The 27,906-nt window shown below is 40.3% G+C and overlaps 1 protein-coding gene across 1 annotated transcript in view; it reads right to left on the minus strand.

The window, feature by feature from the left end:
- Positions 1 to 27,291, minus strand: part of Xpr1 (xenotropic and polytropic retrovirus receptor 1) — a 161,518-nt gene extending 134,227 nt beyond the window's left edge. The window contains exon 1 of the mRNA XM_052737242.1: positions 27,049 to 27,291. Within this exon, the coding sequence (XP_052593202.1) occupies positions 27,049 to 27,117 (69 nt within the window). The 5' untranslated portion in view covers positions 27,118 to 27,291. The remainder of the gene's footprint in view (positions 1 to 27,048) is intronic.
- Between the last annotated feature and the right edge of the window lie 615 nt (positions 27,292 to 27,906).

Below are 27,906 nucleotides of genomic sequence, written 5' to 3' on the forward strand. Positions count from 1 at the left end.
TTTCAGGGAGGGTGGGTCTATTTTAGCTCATAGTCTGAGAAGACACAATTAATCATTGTGGGACGGCATGGTGGTGGGAAAGTGGCACAGCTGGTCACATTCTATCGGATCAGGAGGCAGAGGGAGATGATGCTGACGCTCAGCTGGCCTTTTCTTTCTTCCGTTTTTATTCAGTCTAGACCCCATGCCCATGGTGCTACCTATGTACCTTCACAGAAGGTTTCCCTCCTCAGTTAAACCCCTCTGGAAATATCCCTACTGAAACACCCAGAGAAGAAGCTCCTAGACAAATCCAAATCCAGGAAAGCTGAAATGAAGATGACGTCAACTTACAAGCACATCCCTTGTCAACATGACTTAAACTGACCACTTTAAATTCCACCCACCCCTGGCCCCCAACGGCTCATACTCATAGTTCAATGAATATGAATACATATTCTTTCATTCCAACTTCAAATGTTCCCACAGTCTTTACAGTTTCTACATTATTCTAAAGTCTCTTCTTAGAGTCAAGACATTCTCTTAACCACGAGGCCCCGTACAACCAAAGCACAAATTACATACATCAATATACAATGACATAGAAAAAACATTCACATCCCAAAAGGGAGGACTGGGAAGGTAAGCCTAGAGGGCAAACACTAAACCTTGCAGCCCCATGCCCAGCATCTGAAGATACTGATGAAATCATCTGTTCTCCAAAAGGCTTGGATAGCCCACCCCTCCAGTTCTGTTGCCTACAGCACATACAGCCTGTCTTCAGCCAGCTCCACTCTGTGCCTTCTGCTTTCTTTAGCAATGTTCCATAGTCCTACAGCCTCCAACATCCTAGTTTCTCCACTGCAAGTCAAGCTTCACCTTCACCACCCCATGAAATGGCCTCTCAAGGCATCCCTACAGGTAATCTACCCTGCCACATGCGGCCCCCCAGCTTCCACGGCTGACTAGAATCTTGGTGCAAGCCTCTCTGACCCCATATGTCTTATATTCTGTAGCATGCAAAACCAGCACTATGTGCACAACACTGCCAATCCTGCTGTCCGCTCAAGTTGTAGTCTGGCCCCTTTCTACCACCACAGCTATAGTGCCCTCTGTACACCTTGGCAGCTGAACCTGAAAAAGTACTTCTCTTGGCAGTTGTTCTGAATAGGGCCTCTTCAATGGCATCCTCAATTTAGTCTCTCTCCTTTTCAATTAATTTGTTTTTAAGTTTTTGGAGAATTTTGTATAATGTGTTTTAAAGCTATTTACCCTCCCTTCCCCAATTTCGTATTGGCCCAGAGCCACTCCCCTCTTCCCTATTGGCCCAACTCTGTGTCCTCTTTTTTAAGTTTTTATTCATCAAGTCCAATCTGTGCTGCCCATATATTCTTGGATGCATGGTCTTCCACTGGAATGTGGTCAACTTACCAGGGGCTATGCTCTTAAAACAAACAAACAAAAAACAAACAAACAAACAAACAAAAACCTGTCTCTCCCTCTCCCATAAGCTAACAATTGCTCCACAACTAGGGGTAGGATTATGTGCCCAACTCCCCTCTCCATGCTGGGATTTGGTCTGGCTTGAGCCAGATTTTGAGCATGTTGTCACAACCACTGTGAGTTCCTATGTACAGCTACCTCACTGTGTGGGGAAGTCACCATTTCTTTGTAGTCTATCCACCACCTCTGGCTCTCAGTCTTTCTACCTCCTCTTCCACAATAATCCATGAGCTTTGGGAGGAGAAGGTATGACACACATGTCCCACTCTAAAAGCTGAGCATTCCATAGCCTCTTATTCTATGTATACTTGGCCAGTTGTGAGTCTCTATGTGAGTCACCATCTAGTGCCAATAAAAGCTTTCCTAATGAAGCTTGAGATATGCATTTATCCATGTTAGAGACTTAACAAGAAGTCACTAAATCAGTTGAATACTACATCCATTTAGCAGAATAGTAGAAGGTTCTCCCCTAGGGCCTATGACTTACCTAACCATAGGTTCTTGGCCCAAAATTAGTGCCAAGTATGAGTTTTATTTTGTGGAATGGAACATAGATGCAATCAGAAAGTGGTTGGTTACTCCCATGATGTTCATGCCACTACTGCATCAGTGGGCATGTCTTGCCAGGCCAGTTGTTACCATAGCTTACAGGGTCCATAGACAGGTAAGACTGATGACTACTTTTCTCTTCTGGTAACATGCAGAGGACCTTCCATCACTATGAAAAACTAGCCAGTGAGAATGAAGCTTCCAAGTCAGTACCATCTTGGTTTTCTCCATGTTCTATTAGTCAAGAATGTGGTATCACTGGGCAGTGGTGGAACATGCCTTTAATCCCAGCACCTGGGAGGGAGAGGCAAGCAGATCTCTGAGTTCAAAGCCAGACTAGTCTACAGAGGGAGCTTCAGGACAGCCAGGGCTACAGAGGGAAACACCATTAAAGAAGAGAAGAGAAGCCGGGCGGTGGTGGCGCACGCCTTTAATCCCAGCACTCGGGAGGCAGAGCCAGGCAGATCTCTGTGAGTTCGAGGCCAGCCTGGGCTACCAAGTGAGTTCCAGGAAAGGCGCAAAGCTACACAGAGAAACCCTGTCTCGAAAAACCAAAAAAAAAAAAAAAAAAAAGAAGAGAAGAAAAAAGAAAAGTGGTGTCCTCAGCAATAGGGTAATCAATCATAGCATGGTCAATAGCTTGTAATGTTTAGGGATCCATGGGATCTTACTTGTTAACAACCCCAAAAGAAATAAACTAGGCACTGGATTTTTATGTGTTAGCCTGGGTACTTAGTGGGGACACTGCTGTTCTGTATAGGGTAACTCATTTTAATTCTTTTTATATGTGTATGCATATGTGCATGTTTATATATATATTATGGACTATATATAATAGTATATATACATACATGGAAATTTCTAAGTTAGGTTCCAATATGACTTTCTTGAAAGGTCTTATCAGGGTTACAGACCACGATTTTGCAGGGGCCCTCCTCGCCAAAGACAGCCTAGAAAGGATGGCAATGAAGAGGACAAGGAAAATCAAGGAGACGAGACCCAAGGTCAGCAGCCACCTCAACGTTGGTACCACCGCAACTTCAATTACCGATGCAGACACCCAGAGAACCCTAAACCACAAGATGGCAAAGAGACAAAAGCAGCCGATCCACCAGCTGAGAATTCGTCCGCTCTGAGGCTGAGCAGGGCGGAGCTGAGTAAATGCCGGCTTACCATCTCTACCATCATCCAGTTTGGTCATCCAACAAGAAGAAATGATATGAAATTCCAGCAATAAGAAATGAACAAAGATTGGAGCTGAAGACCTTAGGTGCTTGCTTTTTGCCCATTGACCAGATACACTAGAACTATCTGCATTATGTATGCAGCATGGGGTTTTTATTATTTTTACCTAAAGATGTCTCTTTTTGGTAATGACAAATATGTTTTAAAAAAAAAAAAGGTCTGGTTTTTTTCAATACACCTTTAATGGTTTTTAAATTGCTTCATATCTGGTCAAGATGAGATTTTTAAGAACTTCATTTTTTTTTTTTTTTTTTTTTTGGTTTTTCGAGACAGGGTTTCTCTGTGTAGCTTTGCGCCTTTCCTGGGACTCACTTGGTAGCCCAGGCTGGCCTCAAACTCACAGAGATCCGCCTGGCTCTGCCTCCCGAGTGCTGGGATTAAAGGCGTGCGCCACCACCGCCCGGCAAGAACTTCATTTTTAATTTGTAATAAAAGTTTACAACTTGATTTAAAAAAAAAAAGTCAACAAAGTGCAAGCACCTGTTAATAAAGGTCTTAAATAATAAAAAAAAAGGTCTTTATTGTTATCTCACCCCATATTTCCTTCTCCACCCCAATTTAAACCTTGTTCCATTTTCCCCTTTAATCCTTTGTACCACTGCATTCTATCTCCCCTCCTATGGTGGTTTAAAAGAGAATGCCCCCCAAAGGTTAATATGTTTGAATGCTTGATCCCTAGTTGATGGAACTGTTTTGGGAAGGATTAGGTGTGGTCCTGTTGGAAGAGGTATGTCAATAGGTTGGGCTTTTACCATGCGAGGCCAATATATTCTCATTCTCTCTCTCTCTCTCTCTCTCTCTCTCTCTCTCTCTCTCTCTCTGTCTGTCTCTGTCTCTCTGTCTCTCTCTCTCTCTTTCTCTCTCTGTCTCTCTCTCTGTGTCTCTCTCTCTGTCTCTGTCTCTCTCTGTCTCTGTCTCTCTCTCTCTCTCCTATCTCTCAATCTCTCTCTGTCTGCTGCTTGTGAATAAGCTGTAATCTACTCCTCCAGCACCATGGCTGCCTGCTTGCTGTCATGCTCCCCACCATGATGGTCATGGACTCACTCTCTGAAACTGTAAGCAAACCCCCATGCTGTCTTTCAAAAGCTGCCTTGGTCATGGTATCTCTTCACAGCAACATAAAAGAAACTGAGACAGCTTCCTTGAAAATCCCTTCCCTGCCCTTTACTGATTTCCTGACATCTATGAGTATTTCGAATAAAACACGCTTATCTGAAGATTCAAATACATACACGCAAGCAAAATATTCATGAAACAAAATATTTGTATTCTTCTAAACTGGAGCCTTTGATGGGTGTGGTCTTTCCTATTGTCCCACTGCAAAAGTACAAGGTTTCTCCTTAATTGTGCTCATCTCTTCAACATCTTCGGAAGATGTGTTTTCTCTGTACCCCCTTGTTAGAACTTTAACTCAATCATACTCCTTCCCTCACCAAACTTTCTCCTATCTTTCAGTTCCACTTGCTACTTTCTCTCCTATAAACCAGGTTAAGAGCAGTAAGCAGTAACCACACCACAGGTGAATACTACCCTGTCTTAAAATTTCCTCTGCCAAACAAATTAGATACTTTTGCCTTAAGTCTCACTTGACTTACCAGAATTTAGGCAAGCTGAAAACAGATTCTTTGCCAGACTATAACATGAATGGCCTCTAAGCAACTCCCCACTAGAATCATATCGTCCGTCCGTCTCCCCCCCCCCCCCCCCCCCCCCCCCCCCCCCCGTTCCCTGTAACCTTAGGAGTCAGGCTTCCATTATCCACATTTCTCCTGGAATTCTGATCTTCTGAACTCTTACCAAAATGGCCCAGTAAGCTCCACTTAGAGCACTGTAGGGTTTGTCTCTAGTCCAAAGCTCCAAACACTTGCACATTTCTCCCACAAATCAACTAACAACCAACAACTCACATTGTCAGGTTTATAATGGCAACAATTAGACTCTGTGTAATAATTTTCCATATTACTTTTTCGTTTTTTGCTGTGACGAAACAATTGACAAAAGCAACTTAAGGGGGGAAAGAAGTTAATGTGATAGAGTTCATCATAAAGAAGTTAATGTGATAAAGTCCATAGTAAAGAAGTTAATGTGATAGAGTCCATCATAAAGAAGTTAAGGTGATTAGAGTCCATCGTAAAGAGGTTAAGGTGATAGAGTCCATCGTAAAGAGGTTACGGGTGATAGAGTCCATAGTAAAGAGGTTAAGGTGATAGAGTCCATTGTAAAGAGGTTACAGGTGATAGAGTACATCATAAAGAGGTTAAGGTGACAGAGTCCATAGTAAAGAGGTTAAGGTGATAGAGTCCATTGTAAAGAGGTTACGGGTGATAGAGTACATCATAAAGAGGTTAAGGTGACAGAGTCCATCGTAAAAAGGTTAAGGTGACAGAGTCCACTGTAAAGAGGTTAAGGTGATAGAGTCCATCGTAAAGAGGTTAAGGTGACAGAGTACATCATAAAGAGGTTAAGGTGACAGAGTCCATCGTAAAAAGGTTAAGGTGACAGAGTCCACTGTAAAGAGGTTAAGGTGATAGAGTCCATTGTAAAGAGGTTAAGGTGACAGAGTCCATCATAAAGAGGTTAAGGTGACAGAGTCCATCCTAAAGAGGTTAAGGTGACAGACTCCATCATAAAGAGGTTAAGGTGACAGAGTCCACTGTAAAGAGGTTAAGGTGATAGAGTCCATAGTAAAGAGGTTAAGGTGATAGAGTCCATTGTAAAGAGGTTATGGTGATAGAGTACATCATAAAGAGGTTAAGGTGACAGAGTCCATCGTAAAAAGGTTAAGGTGACAGAGTCCACTGTAAAGAGGTTAAGGTGACAGAGTCCACTGTAAAGAGGTTAAGGTGACAGAGTCCATTGTAAAAAGGTTAAGGTGATAGAGTCCACTGTAAAGAGGTTAAGGTGATAGAGTCCATAGTAAAGAGGTTAAGGTGACAGAGTCCATTGTAAAAAGGTTAAGGTGATAGAGTCCACTGTAAAGAGGTTAAGGTGATAGAGTTCATCATAGCAGGAAGGTACAGCAACAGGAATGTGAGGTAGCTGGTCCTGTTACATCCTGTCAGAAAGCAGACAGGGATGAATGCTGTTACCCAGGTAGCTCCCTCTTTATTCCTTTTTATTCAGTCCAGAACCCCAGCCCATGGCATGGTGCCACCAACTGTCATGGTAGGTTTTCCCTATTCACTTAAACCTTTCTGGAAATGCCCTAACCAACACTCCTAGAGGTATGTCTTTTGGATGAAAATAAATTCAGTCAAGTTGCCAATGAAGATTACCATCAAATATATAAAAGTAATAAGTTATATTTTTTGAATGCCTATCATCAGATATTATGAATATTTTAATTTACTATTTAATGAGAAACTTGTAAGTCTTCTTTAAGTATATGACTCTCATTTAACCAATTAAAGTGAGACTCAGAAAGGTTATTGAAGTACTTTGCCCAAGTATTGCTCAATATTAGTCACTTTACAATCAGCATTTCTTTGAGAAAGATAATAAATAGCTCATGATTGGGAGTAAGATCTTATTTCCTAAAACAAACTTCTATCTTGGCCTCAAATTTTTCTGATTGTTCCCATATTTCTAATTTTTTCCTGTGTCTTTACTTTGATTTCGGTTTTGGTAAGAAGCATGGTAAATCATCTCTAATACTCCCTGCCTCCTGGTAGTAGTGCTCATGTGCAACCCCCTCCAGTACTACAGATGGCAGGTTTGTGGAAGCAACTGAATACTGCAGGGTGCCAGGGTAGAACTTCGAAGATAGATCTTAAGATATGGTGTTTCCCTTCTTGTTCTGTCTAGTATCACCCACTCCAGAGAAAGTCAGCCAAGAAAACCTCAAGTAGCCCTATCAAGATCTCCACGTAAGAGAGCTGAGGCCTCGTAAAAAGTGCAGCACAAACCTGCAAGCCCTCCAACTGAGCCATCCCACACTGCTTTCTCAGCTCCAGATAAGCACTGACAACTTCACAGAACCACTTGATTAAGCCGCTCCCAAATTCTTGCCACACAGAAATGAGACATGTTTATTAATTTAAGCCATTACATTTTGTAACAACTTGCCATAATGCTACAGATAATTAATACACCAAGCTAGATTTGAAAAAAAAAAGTTATATAATCAAATGTACCTGTTAGTAGATCATAAGTAACATCTTTGGTTTGTTCTGATCAAAGTAGCTTAAATTTTTATTCCTATAAAATTAAAGACTATAAAAAAAGTGAGACTGGAGAGATGGCTCGTGGCTAAGAGTACTTGCTACTCCTGCAGAGGACCTGGGCTCACCTCCCAGCACCCACATCACATAGCTCACAACTGTCTGTAACTCAAGCTCCAGGAAATCCAACACTGTCTTATGGCCTCTGTGGGTACCTACACACTCATGGTACACAGACATATATGCAGGTACTCACATATATACATAAAATAAATAAATAAATAAAATCTAAAATGTTAAATTAAAAACAAAATAAAACTATTGGTCAGGTGGTGGTGGCATATGCCTTTAATCCCAGCACTCAGGAGGCAGAGGCAGACAGATCTCCATGAGTTCAAGAACAGCCTAGTCTACAGAACTAGTTCCAGGACAGCCAGGGCTACACAGAGAAACTCTGTCTCAAAAAAACAGAAACAAAAACAAAAGAACTATTGGGGCTGGGCAGATGGGTTAGCATTAAAAGCACACTGGCTGCTCTTTTGGAGAACCTGGATTTGATTCCCAACACCCACATGTCATACCATGACCTACTGTATATCCAAGCCTAGTGGATTTGATGCCCTCTTCTGGCTGTGGGTATCAGGCTCACACATGATACAGAGACATATGCAGGTAAAACACTCATACATACAAAATAAAAATAGTTTAAAAATTAAAAATACAGAAAAACTATAGAAAGGAAAACTATGGCAACTTCAAGTTATTTATTTAGTGATAATGAAAAAAATATATTCCTATGTCAAAGCTACCACTACTGTAATTTAACTTACATCAATTCAAATGCTCTTGAACAGTCATTCATAGCTGAGCTAGAACAGATCTGACAGAAGACTAAAACAACATGTCTTTGTCTACGGCTCTTATTCTGATGAAAAATTAAAACTGATAAGATGCATTCTTCTACCGCTGACATCTATATGGCTCACTCATACATTCCTGGGGTACAATGTCACTTCAACCTTTACGAGCCATAGCATCCAACAAAGTATACGTTTAAAATGTATTTATAAACTATACTGACTCATCACTTAATTTTAAGTGCTAGCTGATTATTACTTTTATTAATCTATTTTATAGTGTTTCCAGTTTCATGAGATACCAAATTGCAAAGTCCTTTCTCAGTTATCCCAAATTTCATTATCTTTCCTTTTTAAATAAAATTCAAATCTCTTTCATTCACTAGACACAGAAAAAATTTTCAAGGTTTTGCCTCCTAGGCTTCCTAAATATATACCATGACTATTTAATTTAGTAAAATGTGTTGGATTTTTGGTCAAATATAATAGTTACCAAAATGTAACACTACTAATTGCTCTTCTTAGTACAAGGGGTGAAAAGCCAAAAAATACAAGTAAACCCAAAAGGAAACTAAATTTTACAATGCTACTGCCTATATGCCTATAAATTCTCTTTTTAATCTAGGGATCTCAGACTACTTCATGGCTCAAGTTTCAATGTTAAAACCCTTTAAGAGACTAGGTTTTACCTTTACAGATAATGTTTCCTACAAACTTACCACTACATTTTGAGAGATATTTAAGAAAATACTACTCCATCAAACTAAGACACTCTCGTCAGAATACAGTTATTGTAGGTACCATTCAGAAAGGAAAACATCACCAACTAAACCGTGGCATGTGTAAGGTGTATCTCAATGTCAAAGATACTTGAATGTGGCACTGCCACTCTTGCTGTTGGTTTAGGAAATGTATGGGAATAGAACTCCCATTTTTAAGAGTTTACTAAGTCATAGTTCTGGAGATGCAAAGCCAGGCACTGGCATCTGCTCAGTTGGGTGAAGACACTCTGGCTACATCAAAACATGGCAGATGGTATCGTGTTGGAGCACACGTAACAGGCAAAGAGCACACGATGACACAGGAAGCTGAAGAGCAAGGCAGGGCCTGGGTTGGTCTTTTTCTAACAATGTTCTCACAAGAACTAACCTGAATCACATAAGAACTACATGAATCTCTCCCCGAGATGGCATCCTCAATGACCTAAACACCTTTAGAGGCCATACCTCTCACAGATTCTAAAACTTCATCCCACCACAGAAACCGGGCCTCTGGCACATGAATCTCTGCCACATCCCATGCATAGTAAATGAATCTAAATGCCCAGCTGTCATCAATTGGTTTCTAAGAAAATTTCTGACAGTGAAAAGGGGTAGTATTATGTAAAAATATTGAGTAACAACATGTAAATATATATGATGGAAAATAACAACTATAACCTTCTATATATAGGCCACTTTCAAATATTGTTACATCTAATTCTCACAACAATCTAGCAAGGTATACTTATATACCCAGACACTGTCTACACACTTTATACTTATCAATTCATTCCCTTCCATATAACCGTCCTAAAAAGACAATCTTGTTCTCTATAGTTTATGGATGAGAAAATTGTGACACAGATATGCACAATAACCTGCCCTATCTGAGCTAACACAATTCTATTTTAAGTGATGTCAAAAATCAACATACTTTCTAACTCACTCTACTAAGAACCAAAATTTTCACTCCAGAGGCAGTAACAGGCAGATTTCTGTATGTTCCTGGCCAGCCTGGTCTACATAGTAAGTTCTGAGCCAGCCAAGGCTACATAGTGAGATCCTGTCTCAGAAATTTAAAAAACAAACAAATGAATGAACAAAAACTATTAAAGGCCCTGGGTACAATGCAATCAAAACCTATAGAAAAAACTTTCTGTCCTTTCTAATAAATTCTCAATAGTAGAAAAATTTGAGACATTCACCTAACAAAACATAAGCTTATTCTACACAGAGAGGATTAGTCAAAAGATGTACAGAATATGTAATTAGATGTAGTAATTCTTCTGTTTACTGACAGTTTTGTTACCTGCTATTAGAAAAATATGAGAAAAATGGGAGAAAATATCAAAAACCTAGTGCTAAATATGAACTTACTGAGTAGCAAAAAAAGAAAGAAATGAAAAAGAAACTTCTCTAAATTAATCCCTGAAGCTCACTTTTATGCAACAGAAAACAGACATGAAATGTCACCTGTGCTGTTCACTGCCTTCAATCTCTCTTCCTCTTCTAAATAATGTCTCCTTGTCAGAGCAGCAGATCTCACTGACATTTAGTCATTTTAAAAGAAGGTTAAAGTTTCCATGTGAAACCAGATTAACTTTTTCTTTCTCCCCTGACCTCCTTTGGTCACTTCTGGTTTTTGAGCTAAGACTGAATCTAGGTCCTTGCCCATGTTAGACAAACACTCTCACATCTCCAGCTGTCAACAAATCCAGTGATCAATTCTTTGTTCATTTTTCCCTTCAATATACTATATTAAATGCTGTCAAACAACCCAAATGTTTGATACTAATTTGAAGCAAATTACTAACACTAAATGAAAACACTTATTTTAACATAAATCCTAAAAGGTACCATCACTCTCAATTTGGGGAGTGGTATACTGGGGATTGAACAACAGAGTTCTGTTGTTATACATATATTCTACCAGCTATCATTCTCAGCCCCCACAGTTTTAAATGATTCTCCTAGCCATTCCAAGTAATAGTACTAATATAGGTAATGGAGTAACTCTAACAAATAGTGAGTGTATAGTCCAGAAATATGACAGGTTGACTATATACATGTGGTAGTTTGATGCAATTGGCCCCCATAAGCCCATAGGGAGTGGCACTATTAGGAGGTGTGGCTTTGTTGGAGTAGGTATGCCCTTGTCGGAAGGTATGTCACTGGGTGGGTGGGGGGGCGGCTTTGAGGTCTCCTATGCTCAAGCTAAGCTACGCCTAGTAACACAGTTCACTTCCTGTTGCCTGCAGATCAAGATACAGAGCTCTCAGCTCCTTCTCCAGCACCATGTCTGCCTGCATGCCGCCCTGTTCCACCATGGTGATAATGGACCAAACCTCTGAAACTGTAAGCCATCCTAATTAAATGTTTTCCTTTAAAAGAGTTGCCGTGGTCATGGTGTCTCTTCACAGCAATAGAAACCCTAAGTAAGACAATATATTTATCTCTTTTCCCTCTCAAAGCTTTTAGGTATAAAGCTGTCAGGAAAAAATGGGGAAGGATATAGCAGGCAGCAGGTTTAATACACCTGCCCAAAACAGAGAGCAGGCAGAAGAATAAACTGGCTGACCACACAACACAGAAAATTTGAAATACCTTCAGAGTAGAACCTAACAGGAAGCAAGTCAATTCAAGTCTCTAAAGCCAGAACAGGCCAGGCACTGGAAGCATCATGTGGTTGAGAAGGCAAAGTTAAAGAAAAGGCTAAATATAGGAGTGGTTGATAAAGTAGTTAACAGGTCTACTCCTGGCTTATCACAACACATATCCCACCAGACACTAACATCATTTAGACCAAGAAACTGAATTAAAGGAGAGAGGAAGGATTGGGATATTTCCTGTAGACCAAGCAGAGGACAGAGGTGACAAGCATAGCCTGAAAATGAAGTGCATACACTAATGGTAGGATGCCAAGCTGATTTCTCCCCGTAACCCTCATAACTAAGAACATGCCTACTAAGAAAATATAACTAGAGGGACTGGGAACAGGCTCAGTGGGTAAAAGTACTTGCTGGGCAAGCATGAAGACCCGAGTTCAAATTCCAAGCATCAACGTAAAAAGTGGGATGTAGTGACATGCACCTGTAATCCCAAAACTGTAGGAGGAAGAAACAGGAGAATCCTGGGCTTTACATGCTGCCAGAACAGCTCCAGGTTCACTGAGAGACCCTGTGTCTCAAGGGAATAAAGTGGAGAGTGATAGAGTAAGACGCTGATGTCCTCCTCTGACCCCTGAGCATGCACAGGTACAAGCATCCACAGGCACATGTGCACATACAACATATAACACATACATACACACACACACACACACACACACACACACACACACACACACACACACACACAGAAAAAGAGAGAGAAAAAACAATTGGAGGAAAACTAGGATATTGCCTCTCTGTCTCTCTGTTCCAGTATCCGTTATTTAAACAATGGCATGTGAATAGGATGGTAATTACATAACAGCCTCATCAGAGCTCATTTGCATATATCACTCAAGAGTGATCTCTAAAGTCAAGCACTTACTATTTTATTTTAGATCAAGAATCCTCCTGTGACTTTGCTTTAAGGTAGTTATCCATCTTTAATTCTTTAATTAAAATATAGAGGTTATTGACTCTACACTAGAAAATGCTATTCTAGGTTAGTTTCACAAACAAAGCAGATTTACTCTTCTTACACGCCTATAGGAATTGTGAGAAAGAACAAAATTTTCATGAACCCAGTACATGAGCAACATTAGAAACTAAGTCTCCTAGTAAAGATGCTAACTGTAAAATTAATCACAAACACACTGAAATAACACTTATAAATCTCCTATTGTAACAAATGAATCTGTTCTTTTCATAAATGTTCTTTCCGTTTATGAAAATAACAAATATAATTAGTTTAATAATAAGAATCATCTCAGTGGTTTACAGAAAGTTGTATTCTTTTTTAATCAGAATATGTAGTCTGATTTCTAGAAATTCTACTTTCCACAGATTTAGTGGGGTCCAGATACTTACACTTCTGAGGTCTGTAAATTACTTTTTTTTCTTGAAGTTCAAGAACACTTTTATTAGAGTTTAAAAGAAAAACACCCTTAAGCAGGCAAGCTGTGTATCTCAGCAGCTACCCAGAGGAGGAAACTGGAGGAGAGAAGAATCAAAGCCATGCCGCTTGACATGGAGGCACACAACCACATGGAGGTGAGGGAGCTTAAATTAAGGGAATGTGAAAAGCCCATGAAGTTTTGGCCAGCAGCTGAAAGAAACAGACAGAACAAAAGAAAAGAGAAAGTTACATCTTTCTGAGTCAGAACTCAGAACTCATGCTGGTTTGATTCAGCTTATAGGGACTGTTACTTTTAGTGTGTGTGTGTGTGTGTGTGTGTGTGTGTGTGTGTGTGTGTGTGTGTGTGTGTGTGTGTGTGGCTGGGGTGGAGTGAGGGTGCACAGTGCCCCAGTGTGCCAGTAGAGGTCAGAGAACAATTTCCACAAGACAGTTCCTTCCTTTCACTGTGTGGGTCCCAGGCATCAAACTCTGGTAATCAGGCTTGGCAGCAGGTACCTTTAAAGGCTGAGCCTTCTCTCTAGACTGCGTTTCTGTTTTTACACGCAGCCTGAGTGGCTCTAAAGCAAATAGTCATTGGACCAATCTTTGAGAAATGATCTCCAACACTTCAAAAATTAGACCTTGATTCAAGGCTGTTGGACAGCCATTGCCAATGACAAGCCTAGAATACTATCATGGATGCTAGGGAACCCAGAATCAGGGACAGAAAAAAGGTGTAAAGTAATAAAATGAATCTAAACTAGGATACTCAGTCCTTGTCATGGCCATGAATAATAAAAGTTTGAGCTTTGCAGTAGCCACTAGCCACATGTTGCTATTAAATTTTTAATTAGCTACAATTAAATATTGAGTTCTGCAGTCTCATGAACCACATTTCAAGGACTCATCAGTCATATGTACTCATGGCCACACACTGGACTACATAGATACAGAACATTTCCTCTATCACTCAAAGTCCTACTGCATAGTGCTGTGCTGCAGTTTACCTATCAAGATAATTGTCAATGCTGCTTTCCCTAGAACCAAATAATGCCTTCCAGTGATAAAACCTATAGCAGTCAAGTGTCTGCCCCGGCTTGGTAATAAGTAATACATTATCACTACCTATCATATACAGATCAGATGTTTTGCCTACAGCATCACAATTACTGAGAAAGCCTGTTCTACAGGTAGAATCTAAGATTCAAAAAGGGGTTATAACTATTAAATAATAAAGCCAGATTTCAAATTAATCTCTTAAAATTCAACTAGGCAGAGGTCAAGGATGTAGTTCAGTGATAGAATGCCTGCATAACATACACAAGGCCCCAAGTTCAAGTCCTAGTACTGGAAAAAAACAAAGCTGTGAACAAAACATTCATATATCAGTATAGATATTTATTAGCATTGCCTTTTTTAAACATTCTTTAACATTTATGTGAGTGTGAGTGCATGCGCATATGTGCTGCAGCATTAACATTATCTTAAAAAGAAAAAGAAAATACATTAGGGAAGATCAACACTAAAGGGGAAAGGACATCTCAAAACAGTAACAATGGCAGCATATCCAGGCATATTCCAGTAAAAAAGATATCACACAAAGAATTTGATTCATCCAAACAGTGTAAGACCTTGGCCTTGTAGAATGAAATGAGTACATCATTAACTGTAGCCTTCTAATCACATGCTCAGCCAGTCTCATAATTTATCTCCTCTCAATAGGTTGGTGGAGAGAACAGACAAACAATTTGATGACAAGGAAAACCTGCTTTAGTCTAGAATGTGGGTGCTAAGTGCATTTCCCATAGTAATAAATAATTTGGCACATGGGTATTTAAACATCGCTCCTTTGTGAACTTACAATATTCAGCCAACCACTTAATTGTATACAATAGGCCAAGCCCCATCAATCTAGGGTCACTGAAAAGATCAAATTCAGATCGGAACTTGGGACACAGTGAATTCACCAAAGTAAAGACATTCTGTGAAACTTCTTGGCAACCAGTAAAATGGTGTTCCCAAGCAAGGCACTGACCTCAAATGACACCTTTTATTCAAATTCCAGCAGCATTTATTAGTCCCTGTAGCAAATGCCCCGAGAGTCCTAACTTCCAAATATCTCAAAAACCAATTCTTCCTTTTCAATTATTTTCCTACTCAGCAGAACCACTGCACAGAAAACATACCAGTGATAACACAACCAAATTTGAATGAGAGCAAGGGAATGGGGTACATGAAAGAGTTGGAGGGAGGAAAGAGAAAGGGAAAAATGACATAATTGTATTATAATCTCAAAAAATTAAAAATAAAAGAATCTGGACTAAGACAAATTTGAGTTCATAATCTTAGTTCATCCTAAACTAACCATGCAACCTTGGACAACTACTAAAATATGAGATTATATTTCTTCAAAAATAGGATAAATACCTATATGTCAATAGGCCTGTTGTAAAGATCACATAAGAAACTTCATTCAACGAGTATATAAGTAGTTAAATGTGACAGTGAGTGAGACGCTAGATGGAAAATATCTACTACCTGCTTGATACCCAATAAGCATCTGGTAAATGTTACATTATAACGTCAAGTCTAAAAAGTCACTAACAGCAGCACACATCATTGTTTTATATACTTCTAAGACTGAAACACCGCCGGGCGGTGGTGGCGCACGCCTTTAATCCCAGCACTCGGGAGGCAGAGCCAGGCGGATCTCTGTGAGTTCGAGGCCAGCCTGGGCTACCAAGTGAGTTCCAGGAAAGGCACAAAGCTACACAGAGAAACCCTGTCTCAAAAAACCAAAAAAAAAAAAAAAAAAAAAAAGACTGAAACACCATGTCAAACTGAAAAATGATATAGCATTAATTTTAACACACCCCAATTTTATTTAAAATGTGGACTACATATAAAACTGATTAAATAAAACACTGATTCAAACCTTCATAATTTTTTACTATACTGTTTTTCCTGTCTTTGATCATAATTTGTCTAAAGCATCACGTAAGATACAAATTACATACACACACACACACACACACACACACACACACACACACACACACACCACGTTGTATCATCTCTTTAAAATCTTTTATGGACCAAGAATGGTAATACATGCCTATAATCATAGCACTTAGGAGGCTGAGGCAGGAGGATGGCAACTCTGAGGATACCCAGGAATATATCTTAACTTCACAGTGTTCTGGGCCTTTTAACACCTCCCAGATCCTTTCCAAGTTCACTCTATAGACTGTTCAATGCTCTACTAAAATCAAATTCCATTAGGTATATCTGGAAATTCCTACCTATGCCATTCTTCAATCTCATTTTTTTCTGCCTATGCTGCCTCTAGCGTCCTTTCCCTTCTTACCTGTATGATAAAATTGTATTTACTCTCTTGTATCCTACTAAAATAATACCACTGTAGATCTAATGTAAATGCCTTTGCTCTCTAGGGCAAAATCAATTGGCCACTCTTTTGTAATAAACAGTTTGTGTGTGTGTGTGTGTGTGTGTGTGTGTGTGTGTGTGTGTGTGTGTATAATATATATAATTAGAAGACCATGTAAGTTACAAATTACTCAAAGGTGAAAATTAGTGCTCACTGCCTTTACCCCCAGCACCCTGCATGATGCCCACTGTGGCTCACCATGTTAGGAACCTAGTCTCTAAAATAAGACACACCTGCTTTTGCTTTCTAGCTCTAAGCACTTCCCAGCTATGCATCCCTGACCAATGTACTCATGCTAAATTTTCAATGTTTTCTCCTAACAGGAATAATACCATACTTTGGATAGTGAAGATTAAAGTGCACACCAGAGCACTCAATAAACATTAGCTGTAGTTATTATCATCATTATTGTTGTTTTAAAAAGAAGAGGGGCACTCATGAATAATGAATATGTTAATACACACTCTAATATCCCCTAGACCAGTGGTTCTCAACCTTCCTAATGTTGCAACCCTTTCATACAGTTCCTTATGGTGTGGTGACCCCCCAAAATCATAAAATTATTTTGTTGCTACCTCATAACTGTAATTTTGCTACTGTTATGAATTGTAATGTAAATTGTTTCTGGAGATAGAGGTTTGCCAAAGGGGTTGCAAACCACAGGTTGAGAACCACTGCTCTAAACACACTGCCCTGACTTTGGCTTCACAAACTTGGGCTACAGGAGGTAGGAAATGTAGTCTCCATGTAACCTATGCTACAAAACAAATAGAGGAATGATACAGAGGAATAGGCTATTCATTTCTTAACCTTCCCGAGTCGTTCTTTCATTTCTACCTGACCCTGCAAGCCTTGCTATAATCACTCAATCCTATCTCCTAATTCAAATGGTTTTCTACCTATAATTATACCTTATAAATGGGGGCAATGGTTAATTTTATGTAGGTAAGTAAACAACAGCATCATTAATATCTGAGTCTCATCATTTACTGTGTATTTTAATTAGCATACAGAAAAAAATTTTAGGCTGTTAATGCGATCTAATAGATTAGTTTCAGATAAATGTATTAGCACAGAACATCTATTAATTTGAACAAAGAAAATTCATCCTTGAAATTTTAAGGCAAAACAACAACAAAAGGCAATATTTATATGGCTATGCTAAACCTCAGCAGCCAGCTGTAAGGCTGCCCAGGCAGTGTGTGACCTGTATGTCTTCAATTTATCCATTGAAAAACCAAGGTATTGAGAAGCTCTTTTCCAATTCTAAAGCTAACTTTAAGACAAACTATTGTTTTTATTATAAAACTGCAAAGAACTAATATTAAGCAGTCATTAGAAGCTCACTTAAGCCACCTGGATCCATTTAAGAATGCATTTGTAAGCCGGGCGGTGGTGGCGCACGCCTTTAATCCCAGCACTTGGGAGGCAGAGGCAGGCGGATCTTTGTGAGTTCGAGGCCAGACTGGTCTACAGAGCGAGATCCAGGAAAGGCACAAAGCTACACAGAGAAACCTTGTCTCGAAAAACCAAAAAAAAAAAAAAAAATGCATTTGTGATTCTCACTTCAATTAAAAAGCAAAAGAATACCTTGACACTGGCTAGCCAAAATAAATGAATTTACAAAACGACCATCACAACTAATTTATTTCACAACTACATCATCATTTATGCCTGGCTTCCTTAGTGTATACTAAAAAAGCTAAGAACAATTCATCAGAACAAATACTATAGACGTTTGAAATATTAGCTCAAATGAACACAGTCATTTCCTAGAAAAACCCACATCTGACATCTGACAGATAAAGCTTGAGGCTCCATCTCCCTAATATAAACACTGCTAACCAAGCACTACATAATATCCTTGAGCTCTTTGAAAAAAAAGAACTTTAATATATCCCTCTTACTATATGCCAGGCATTGTTCTAAGAACTTTTTGTGTTATAACTCATTTAATCCTCAACAACTAGGCATGTTGCATATATCTGCAATCCCAGGATTTTTTCAGGAGGCTGAGACCAGAGTATCAAAAGTTCAAAGCCAGCTACAACTGTAGTTCAGTAGTACCGTGATTACCAAACATGTTAAGATCAGCCTCATTACATAGTGAGACTGTCTCAATGACTTTGGAAATGTCAATTGAACAAATAAACTTTGGAAATGACAATTTTCATAATAGTCCTACAGAATTATACTATCATCATTGCTAATTGACACAAAAGGAAACCAAAGCACAAACATGTCAAGTGACATGGGCTGGGGAGATGGCTCAGCAGGTAAAAACCATACAAGCTTGCCATACAAGCCTGATGGCAAGCTCCATCCTCAGGACCCAAAGTAGAAAGAGGCACTCAACTCCTCAAAGTTGTCCTCTGAGCTCCTCAAGTGTGCACTCGCCACACACACACACATGTATTTATTAAGAAAAAGTAATTGACAAGTAACTTGCCTGAATCCACTAAGCTAGTAAGCCGGCAAGCTTTGATCTGAACCTCCACAGTCTGGCTTTAGAAACTGTTCTCTGCATTAACACACAAAGCTAATAAAATAAATCAGGGTAACGGTTAGCTCAGCCACTGATCAGGCCAAATGACCTTCACCATTTAATCTCTATGATTCCATTCTCACTTGAACAAAAAATTAGAAGTGAACTAAAAAACCCTGAACGTTCCTTACAGGTTAACATTCTATGACGTAAACCTTGAAGCCAACCGCCATGACTGAGGCAAGTCAATAGCTATCTCCTCTTTTTACCACAACTCATTCCCTTTTTCATTCACTCATCTTCATTAGGTCCTTTGTTAGCTGTTCATTCATAATGTCAGGATCACTTTGAGGAAACAGAAATTAACAGAGGTGAATTCTGTCCTACGAAGGACTCCCCTGCTTTCCAAACCCAGCAGACAGAAAAGACCAGCCATTGCTTCCATGCTACAGAACAGATGCTACAGAAACAGGTCAATGGTACTGAAGAAGAGGTCAGGAGAGGCCTCTTAGTATCTCATCTGTGCTACCTGTAACTAGGAGCAGCAACACAGTCATTCACAGGCTCAGTCTCCCCATCCTGAGACAGCAGTAACAGCCTACCTACACTGCCTGCTCTTAAGAGAAATGTCTTTTAAAGTGTTACTACAACGTGTGACATAAGTCCTCAAATACATAAACAGACAAACAAACAACCAACAGCTGCTGGGGTTATCACCATTTACTACCACCACTGTTGCTATTTACACTCCCTCACAAAAACAAGAGCTCCACAGGATGGGACTTAACTTCAATTCCAGCTCTACTGACGGAATAGGTGACATCCAAATTTCTTTCTCTATGGCCCTTCACTGTGTGGCAGACACCAGGAAATCCTCACCCTACAGAGTCCTTTATCTTCTCATGTGCTTTGTAAAAACAGAACACTTTTTTTTTCAGGCCATCTCTTAACTTTCTAAAATAAGTCCTGTGCTCAAAGGAGGCACTTCTGAGCCAATTATGATGGCACATGCCTTAATCCCTGCACTAGGGAGACACTCCTGAAGCAGAGGCAGGAGGATCTCTGTGAGTTTGAGGTCAGCCAGGGCTACAGTTCGAGACCCTGTGTTAAAAAAAAAAAAAAATCTTCATAATGCTACCACTCATTTGCTTTTTTTCCTTCTCCCACAGGTACACAAGGCAGTTTCAGGTGCTGTATTAAATGTCAGGTTATACTCCTAGTGGCTAGTAAAAGGTGTGCTTGTATATTGCATATTAGACCTCAGTTTGAGGTTCTAATATAGGACATCGATAGACATTGACATCCTCTATAATTTTAAGAGTTTCAACATGTCCTGGGATTTAAAAAGCTTGAAAACCATTGCTCTAGGGCATTAAAAAAAAAAAACCCTCCATAAAGCACATTTTATATCTGGGGCTAGAGCTATAGCTCAATGGATAACAGTGCTTGCCTAGCACTAGTGAAAAGCCTTGGGTTCAATCTCTAGTAAGGCATAAACTGGAAGTGGTAGCTCATACCTATAATCCCATCACTTGAGAGGTAGAGGCAAGAGGATCAAGTTATCCTTGACTACATAGGGAGTTTAAGGCCAGCCTGGTATACATGAAATCCTTTCTGGAAAGGGGGAGGGGAAGAGGATGGAAAGATAGGGAGAAGGATATGGGGGGAGAAGTGGGGTGCAAGAAGAGGGATTGAGACTGAACTTCCCCACTTTCCTCTGTGGTTGCATGCCACCTTTCTATCTTCAAATGACCAATTGTTGGGTGGAGGACTGGGGACTTGGCTCAGTGGATACAGAGCTCACTCACTGCACAATCATGAAGACCTGTGTTTGGATCCTAAACATCCATGTAAAAGCCTGGTATGGCAACATGCATCTGTCTCCAGGACAGGGGCAATATAAGCAGGTGGATCCTTGAGGTTTTCTGGCCATGCAGTCTAGTCAAATCCACAAGGTCCAGGTATAGTGAGTGATCTGTCTTCAATAACTAAGGAGGAGCTGGGTGTCATGGCGCACACCTTTAATCCCAGCACTCAGGGCAAGGGCAAGCAGATCTCTTGTGAGTCTGAGGCCAGTCTGTTCTACATGGTGAGTTCCAGTACATGTTCCAGGGTCATGTAGATAGACTGTTTAAATAAATAAATAAATAAATAAATAAACAAACAAACAAATAAATAAATAAATAAATAAGGTGGGGCCAGGCTTTAATCTCAGCACGCAGGAAGCAGAGGCAGATGGATCTCTGTGAGTTCTAGACCAGCTAAAGCCATATTTTGAGACTGTCTCAATAATAAATAAGATGGAAAGCAACAGAAGATACCTGATGCCAACCTCTGGCTTCTAAACACAAATGCACATAAGTGGGCACATACCTGTACACAGAAGTGCGCATGCACGCACAAACCAGCAAGCAGTAATTTGTTCACTATTTATGAATACTCAATGACAGAGCTGCACCTTAGGACTTATTTAGCTCCTTATTTCTGACCTAAGTTCTTTATTATAGTATAGGCCTCCTTCAATAATAAGGCTTTTTAAAAAACCTTTCCTGTATGAGTATTTTTGATCAAATAATTTATCCCAGGAATTCAAAGGGCTAGTTCAAGGCTCAAGACTGCTTTAATTTTGAACTTAATTACGATGGATACAAACTGAAAACTGGACTTATCAAGGCACACTTGAGATGTAAGTTAATTGTGGATGCCAGAGGATGTAAACTCTGACTTCAAAGGGTTTCTTATTAATTGTGAACTATTTTGGTGAACTTTTTGTCAGATCTAACATAGTATTGCTACTGTACCTGTAGTCTGGCTAAAGGCTATTTCTAGATGTGTCAGCTGTCACTGCCATGCTGTTCACTGTGCTTACATTACTGGTATTACTGTTACAGCATCTCTAATTGGGCTGACCGAGTCAAATTTACACAGCACTCATTTACCTAGGCACCCATAACTGCACTAACCGCTACCCGCTGACAGTGAACAAAGAAGGGAGCAATCACTGGAACCCTGACTCCCTCAGAATTTTAACACTTGTAGGTAGCCTCCTTGGAAAATGCTACACAACCCATTTACTAAATATTTGGAAAATGATATTTCTTCCTTCTCATATGCATAAAATTAACAAAACTAACAGTTTTAACACTATCTTCTCTTACTCCATGGAGTTTGGGAAACACTGTTTGGGGGCCTAAAATTCACATGTACCTGAAACCCCCAGCTAGTATAACTTGGTCTCTCAAATGTTTTCCAAATGAGGACTGAAGCCAGGACTAGTTTTCCATGGTCACTCCAGGTCAAATAAGATTCTTAGGTTCTTATGATCTGGGCCTTCACCCAAAAGCTGATCCAAAGCCAACCTCAGGGATGGATGGACAAGTATAATCTTACCAGGATACTCACCCTAGCATACTTTACAGAGACAATAAAGAACAGTTATACTTCCTGTCTCTACTTTTATTCACTCATTTAAATCATATTTGCAAATGTCAGGCATCTAACAATCACTAACCATCATTTGCAAGCATTATTTAAAATACACTACACTGTACTTTTATTTACAGAAGTCCCGTAAAGAAAAAGTGTGGTTTGTGCCCCATCGGGTGGCCAAACTGGAAATTTCAAACAAGTTCCAGCAAGGCAAGTGAACCCTAACTAATCAACATAATACCATTGAGACACTGAAGCCTGCAACACAAGTTTTCCCACGGGAGGGTTCTTTCTATAAATGAAAATCATAACAACACCACAGCAATGCTTCCTTCTACCTGACATTAAGGGAAGTGCAGTTCATGCAGTACGTCTTCCAGATCATGCAAAGGAAAATTAGTTCATGGCCATTGCTTTCTGTTTATTTAAGTTAAACAAAAGTCTCATGCTGGAGATGTAGTTCAGTGGTAGAGTGGCTTGCTTAGCATGCCCAAAGGTCTGGGTTCAATCCCCAGCAACGGAAACAAAAGGTTTCACTGAGTTTTCTAGTCACAACAAACTCTCAATTAAAAACATTTTTTAATTTATTAATTTTTTGGTTTATTTATTTATTTGGGGGGTTTTGTTTTTGTTTTAAGACAGGGTCTCACTATGTAGCTCTGTCTGTCCTGGAACTCACCACGTAGACCGGGCTGACCACAACTCACAAAAATCCTCCTGCCTCTGACTCCCAAGTGCTGGGATTAAGGGTGTACATCACTATGTCTGGCTTTTCATTAAGTTTTTTTAAAAGATGATTTTTTTAACATTAATTTTATATTAGGATTTAAAATAGCTCCTTAAATTCTCTCTTCATAAGCATAATTAAACCATAACAAAACATAGAAATTTAGAGCTGAATGGGTGCTTAGATTATATGAGGCTTACTTAGAAACCAAAGTTCAGTTCTCCAACACTACATACAGATGAACAACCTGAAACCCCAAAAGGAGGAAGTGATTTCATCAGGGTCACACAGCTAATGTGACCTGGTTCCTAATACTAAAACATACAGTGCTCAAGAAACTAGCCGTGTGTGTGTGTGTGTGTGTGTGTGTGTGTGTGTGTGTGTGTGTGTGAATGTATGTGAGAGAGAGAGAGAGAGAGAGAGAGAGACACCACACATTTATATGATGCCAAGTGGCTTAACCTTTCTAGACCTGAGTTTCTTTGCTTGAAAAAGCAAGGAAGTAGGTAATCTTTAAAATTCTCTTTCAATTCCTAAACTTTGGAGAGCTCATTGTTTTAGTACCTTATGCTTACTACAATATACACTGAAAAAAGTCATTCTTGGTTCCTAAGAAACCAAAGCACAAGACTCTAGGGTGAAAAAAAATCATGTCAGCAATCAAAGGCATCAAATATTTGCCTCTTTTGTTAATATTCTGTAAAACATTATCTGCTCATACTAGTCTATTTGGATGAAACTGGTCTGAATTAATTTCAATTAACCTATTACAGACCTCTAAAATATACAACCATTGATTCTAAATTTTTTGAAAGGATTGTTACAACACTTATTGAGGTTCCATTTTCCACCCTGAGATTTGTATTCGGGTTATTAGAAACAAAGATAGTTTCTGACATTTGTATTTATTCTTGGTAAAATTGTTCATAAACATCAACTAGATGTCCTGTATATGGTCTTTCCTTGCCTCTCTATTCTTTTGTGCTTATTCTGACTATGAATGCCACAATTTTTTAGTTAAAGACTAATAATTTTCAGGATAGTGATGTGATACTATCATTAATAATTTTAGCAATTCAAGAAATTAAAAGTTAAACCAAACACTTAGGAAATAGAATAGGCCTTAAAAGGCTCTGGTCCTGTATGTGTTTGTTTTATTTATTTATTTTTTTATGGAAACAAGAAGAGCAAAAGCATTCTTTAAAGGGCCTCACAGCTCACATACACAAGAACTAGCACTTACCATGCTGCCATGTATCCATAATACTACATATAATTAAATATTACATAGAACTAGAGATGTAAACACAATGTTCAGCTTCTAGCTAAAGCTCCACCTAACTCAAGTAATACTAATAAACTGGCATAAACAAAGAAACTGAACAGTTCATGTTGGTTCAGGGCACTAGAAGGCAGCCTAGGCTTGAATTAAGGGTAATACATCAAAATTTCATCACCAGTGCTTGAAAAACAAATCCAAGTGTCTGCTCTGCTAACTGTTTTGTAGAGCATCATTTTCAACTACACGAAAATACATATCACAAGCAAAGATCCCAGGCAAAAGCTAACTTTTTAATATAGATACCTTTTTTCCCTGACTTTTTTTTTTTTTTTTTGAGACAGAGTCTCTTCCCTGGTATTTTTAAGTAGCTAACATTCTGACCTTAAAAATTCTTACTCACATCTTTATGCTATTTTTAAAGGAATAGCACCAAATCTTTAGAAATAATACACAACACAAAGACTACACTCCCATGCAAATGTCTTTAATGGTTCCAACTCACAAAGAAAAAAGCCCCTTCTTTTTCATCTTGCCTAAGGAACAATGAATTTACCAAGAATAAGAGTTGCATAGTAGGGAATCTCTCTATAGATTTGATTTCCACTAGCCACAATAAATGAATTTTTCAAAAAGTAATTTATAATTGGTCTGAGAAAGATAATGCAGTCACTCAGAAGCATAGGAATTCTGTCCCTCTGTGACCAATCTAGAGTATCCATTTAGAAATAATAGTAACCAAATAGACTATGTAAATTGAGGGGTCCCACAGTCACTGTGGTTACTCCAGCCACAAAGCTGACATTACAAATCAAGGGTTAATTGCATTTTAAAACTAAATCATATGCTTCTCCTTCCAGTCCGAGATCTTCCAAGTTAATTCTATGAAACAGTCCAATGCTGAAATACTGAACACGAATCACAGGATCCATCCAGCCACTGTTACCCTGATCAGAAATCAAGCATTGCATACTATGTAATCCTAAACTGTGCTTCGGCACGCTCCAGTCCTAGCCTCTCTGAAGACCTGGCAGTGGTGCTGAAAGTGCTGGCAGGAAGGTGAAAACCCAAGGCCCTTCTTTCAATGAAACCCACCATCTGGATTCTAGCCAAGGTTTTAAAACTGACTGAATGTTATTACAAACAATAAATCAACACTCTACAGCCTGAAATGTTAGAACCTTTTCTTACAGAATGTGGCTAAAGAACACCACAAGGAAACTGACCAGAAAGTATTAGTAATAAGCCATTCATTTCTAGCATTAAATACAGCATACTATAAATAAACTTATTTTACAATCTTCAAGATTCAGTTTCACCTAACTGCACCCTTCCCCCGGTCTTCAGTTATTACATTGGCTACATGAATAAATGAACTTACTGCTGTTGCCTAACCACCCTATCACTAAATTTATATAAAGTTAAAAAGGGATCCAAAATATTTTAATTCATAAAACCTAGCCAGTGTATGTGTATGTGTGCTCCTATTGATTTTATACTCTTTGTTCCTGCTCATACCATAGATGTGAATTCCTGGAGGTTACAGATCTGGCTGTCTTTCTCTATGCAAGAGCTGAGCTACTAGCTTTTGAGAATAACCTATTGCAAGCTTAAAACCCTTCAGGTAGCCTACCTTCTAAATACATAAGTGGTTTTCACTGTCTTTACTATTCCCAATATTGATTCAAGGTTCCTTACACTATCTATTAAATACCCTCCCTCCAAAAGCTGTGGAAGAAGAAACTGAGTGGAAAGGAGGAACTAGACTCGTGTAATACACAAGTAAGGTACAGTATTTACATTACAGTGATTTTCTCCCTAACAAAAACTTAGCAGAAAATCTGAAATTTTAAATAATCCTCTTGCCTCCTTCCTCTTCCCTCCATTCCAAAACCTGAGAAGAGTGAAAATCCAAAGATGTGGTTCCTCTGTATAGTTCGTGCAATCAGTACAAAGACTAGACAACCGTCTCCTTATCAAAACAGAACTACTGGTTCAACGCGTTTGGAAACTATAACCACTGCATTAAGGTGATAGACATTTCACTAACAATCCTGTTACAAAGCCTTTGTCAACAGTGGGCAAGTGGGGGTAAGCCGACGACGGGCTCGGTGGCATGAAGGCAATCGCTGGAGGGGCTTATCTTGCAAGAGCACGATTCCTCGGCGAGAGGTGCGCGGCGGGGAGCACCTAACCTTGGCGACGGGGGTAATCTTCCGCGGTGGGGACCTGAGGTCAGGGTGAGAGGGGAGGGGGTGGCGCCGAACCGCCGCGACCCCGGGCGGCCGGCACACCTGCGGCTCAGCCTCCCACCCCTACCATTCCCCAGCCCCAGCCCGGCTGTGCCCTTCCTCTCGCCGCCGCCTGCATATCCGTTACCCCGGCGGCGGCAGAGGGCTGCGGGGGAGGGGAAAGGAAGGCCTGGCCGCCGGGGGCCAGAAGCGCCGGGGATGCCGCAGTGGCTCCCCGCGGCGGTGGGTCAAAGTCCGCCCCGGCCGGGGAGCTCAAGGCGGCGGCGGAGGTCGCGGCTGGGGAGATGGCAGCCCCTCCGAGCCCGCCCCAACCCCGGCCGCCGCGGGTACCTCATACTGGATGTACTGCTTCCTCCACTCGGGAGTGATGTGCGCGGAGAGGTGCTCGGCGAACTTCATCCTGCCGTGTCCCCCTCACTCCCACCCGGCTCCGGCAGCTACAGGCGGCGGCGGCGGCAACAGCGACTCCGACTCCTCCCCACATGGGCCCCGGCGCTGCGCGGAGCTGCGCTTCTCTCCTCCTCCGCCGCCGCCGAGGTCTCCTCAGAGCCGCCCTCCCGCCATCTTCCTCCTCCTCTCCATAGCCCCGCCCCGCCCCGCCCTCTAGACGTCATCGCCATGGTAACCGCCTACGCCGCTCGGAGGGAGGGGCGGGGCATGGGGCGGGGCCTCGGGGGGCTTTCCTCCATGCTCCGCCTCTTTGGGCCGGACGTGGTGAAGGCACCTCCCCTGACCTCTTCCGCCTGTCTCCTGTCTTCGTACAGCTGCTTTCTGCTTTCTACAGCCTGCCTGGGAAGCAGAGCTGTTGTTATTTCAATTGATATTAGTACTGGAGCAACAATAATCCGCACAAGACGCTTATATTTGCAGAGAACTGTGCAAATATTTTTTTTTCCATTTTAATATTGATTCTTCATAAAACCCTTAAAGATGAATCAGCACTAATCCAAATTGAATAGTTGAAACAGTTAAGAGCCAAGTGTATTTAAAGGAACTTTACTTGCACGCTCTAGGTGCTCAATAACTGCTTGTTGAACTCAATTTAAAATGTCAGTGCCAAAAAAAACTGGGCGGTTTCTGTCTTTCAATGTAACTGTCTAGTTAGTTCTGGAGCTACCAGAAAGGCCCGAGCACCTGGATACAAACCAGGACTGAAACTAGTCTGTGATCCAGCTGACCGGGACTGGG

The sequence above is a fragment of the Peromyscus californicus genome, unplaced genomic scaffold, assembly GCF_007827085.1.
Source record: "Peromyscus californicus insignis strain IS unplaced genomic scaffold, ASM782708v3 Scaffold_14__1_contigs__length_90479793_seg_2, whole genome shotgun sequence".
Lineage (NCBI taxonomy): Eukaryota > Metazoa > Chordata > Mammalia > Rodentia > Cricetidae > Peromyscus > Peromyscus californicus.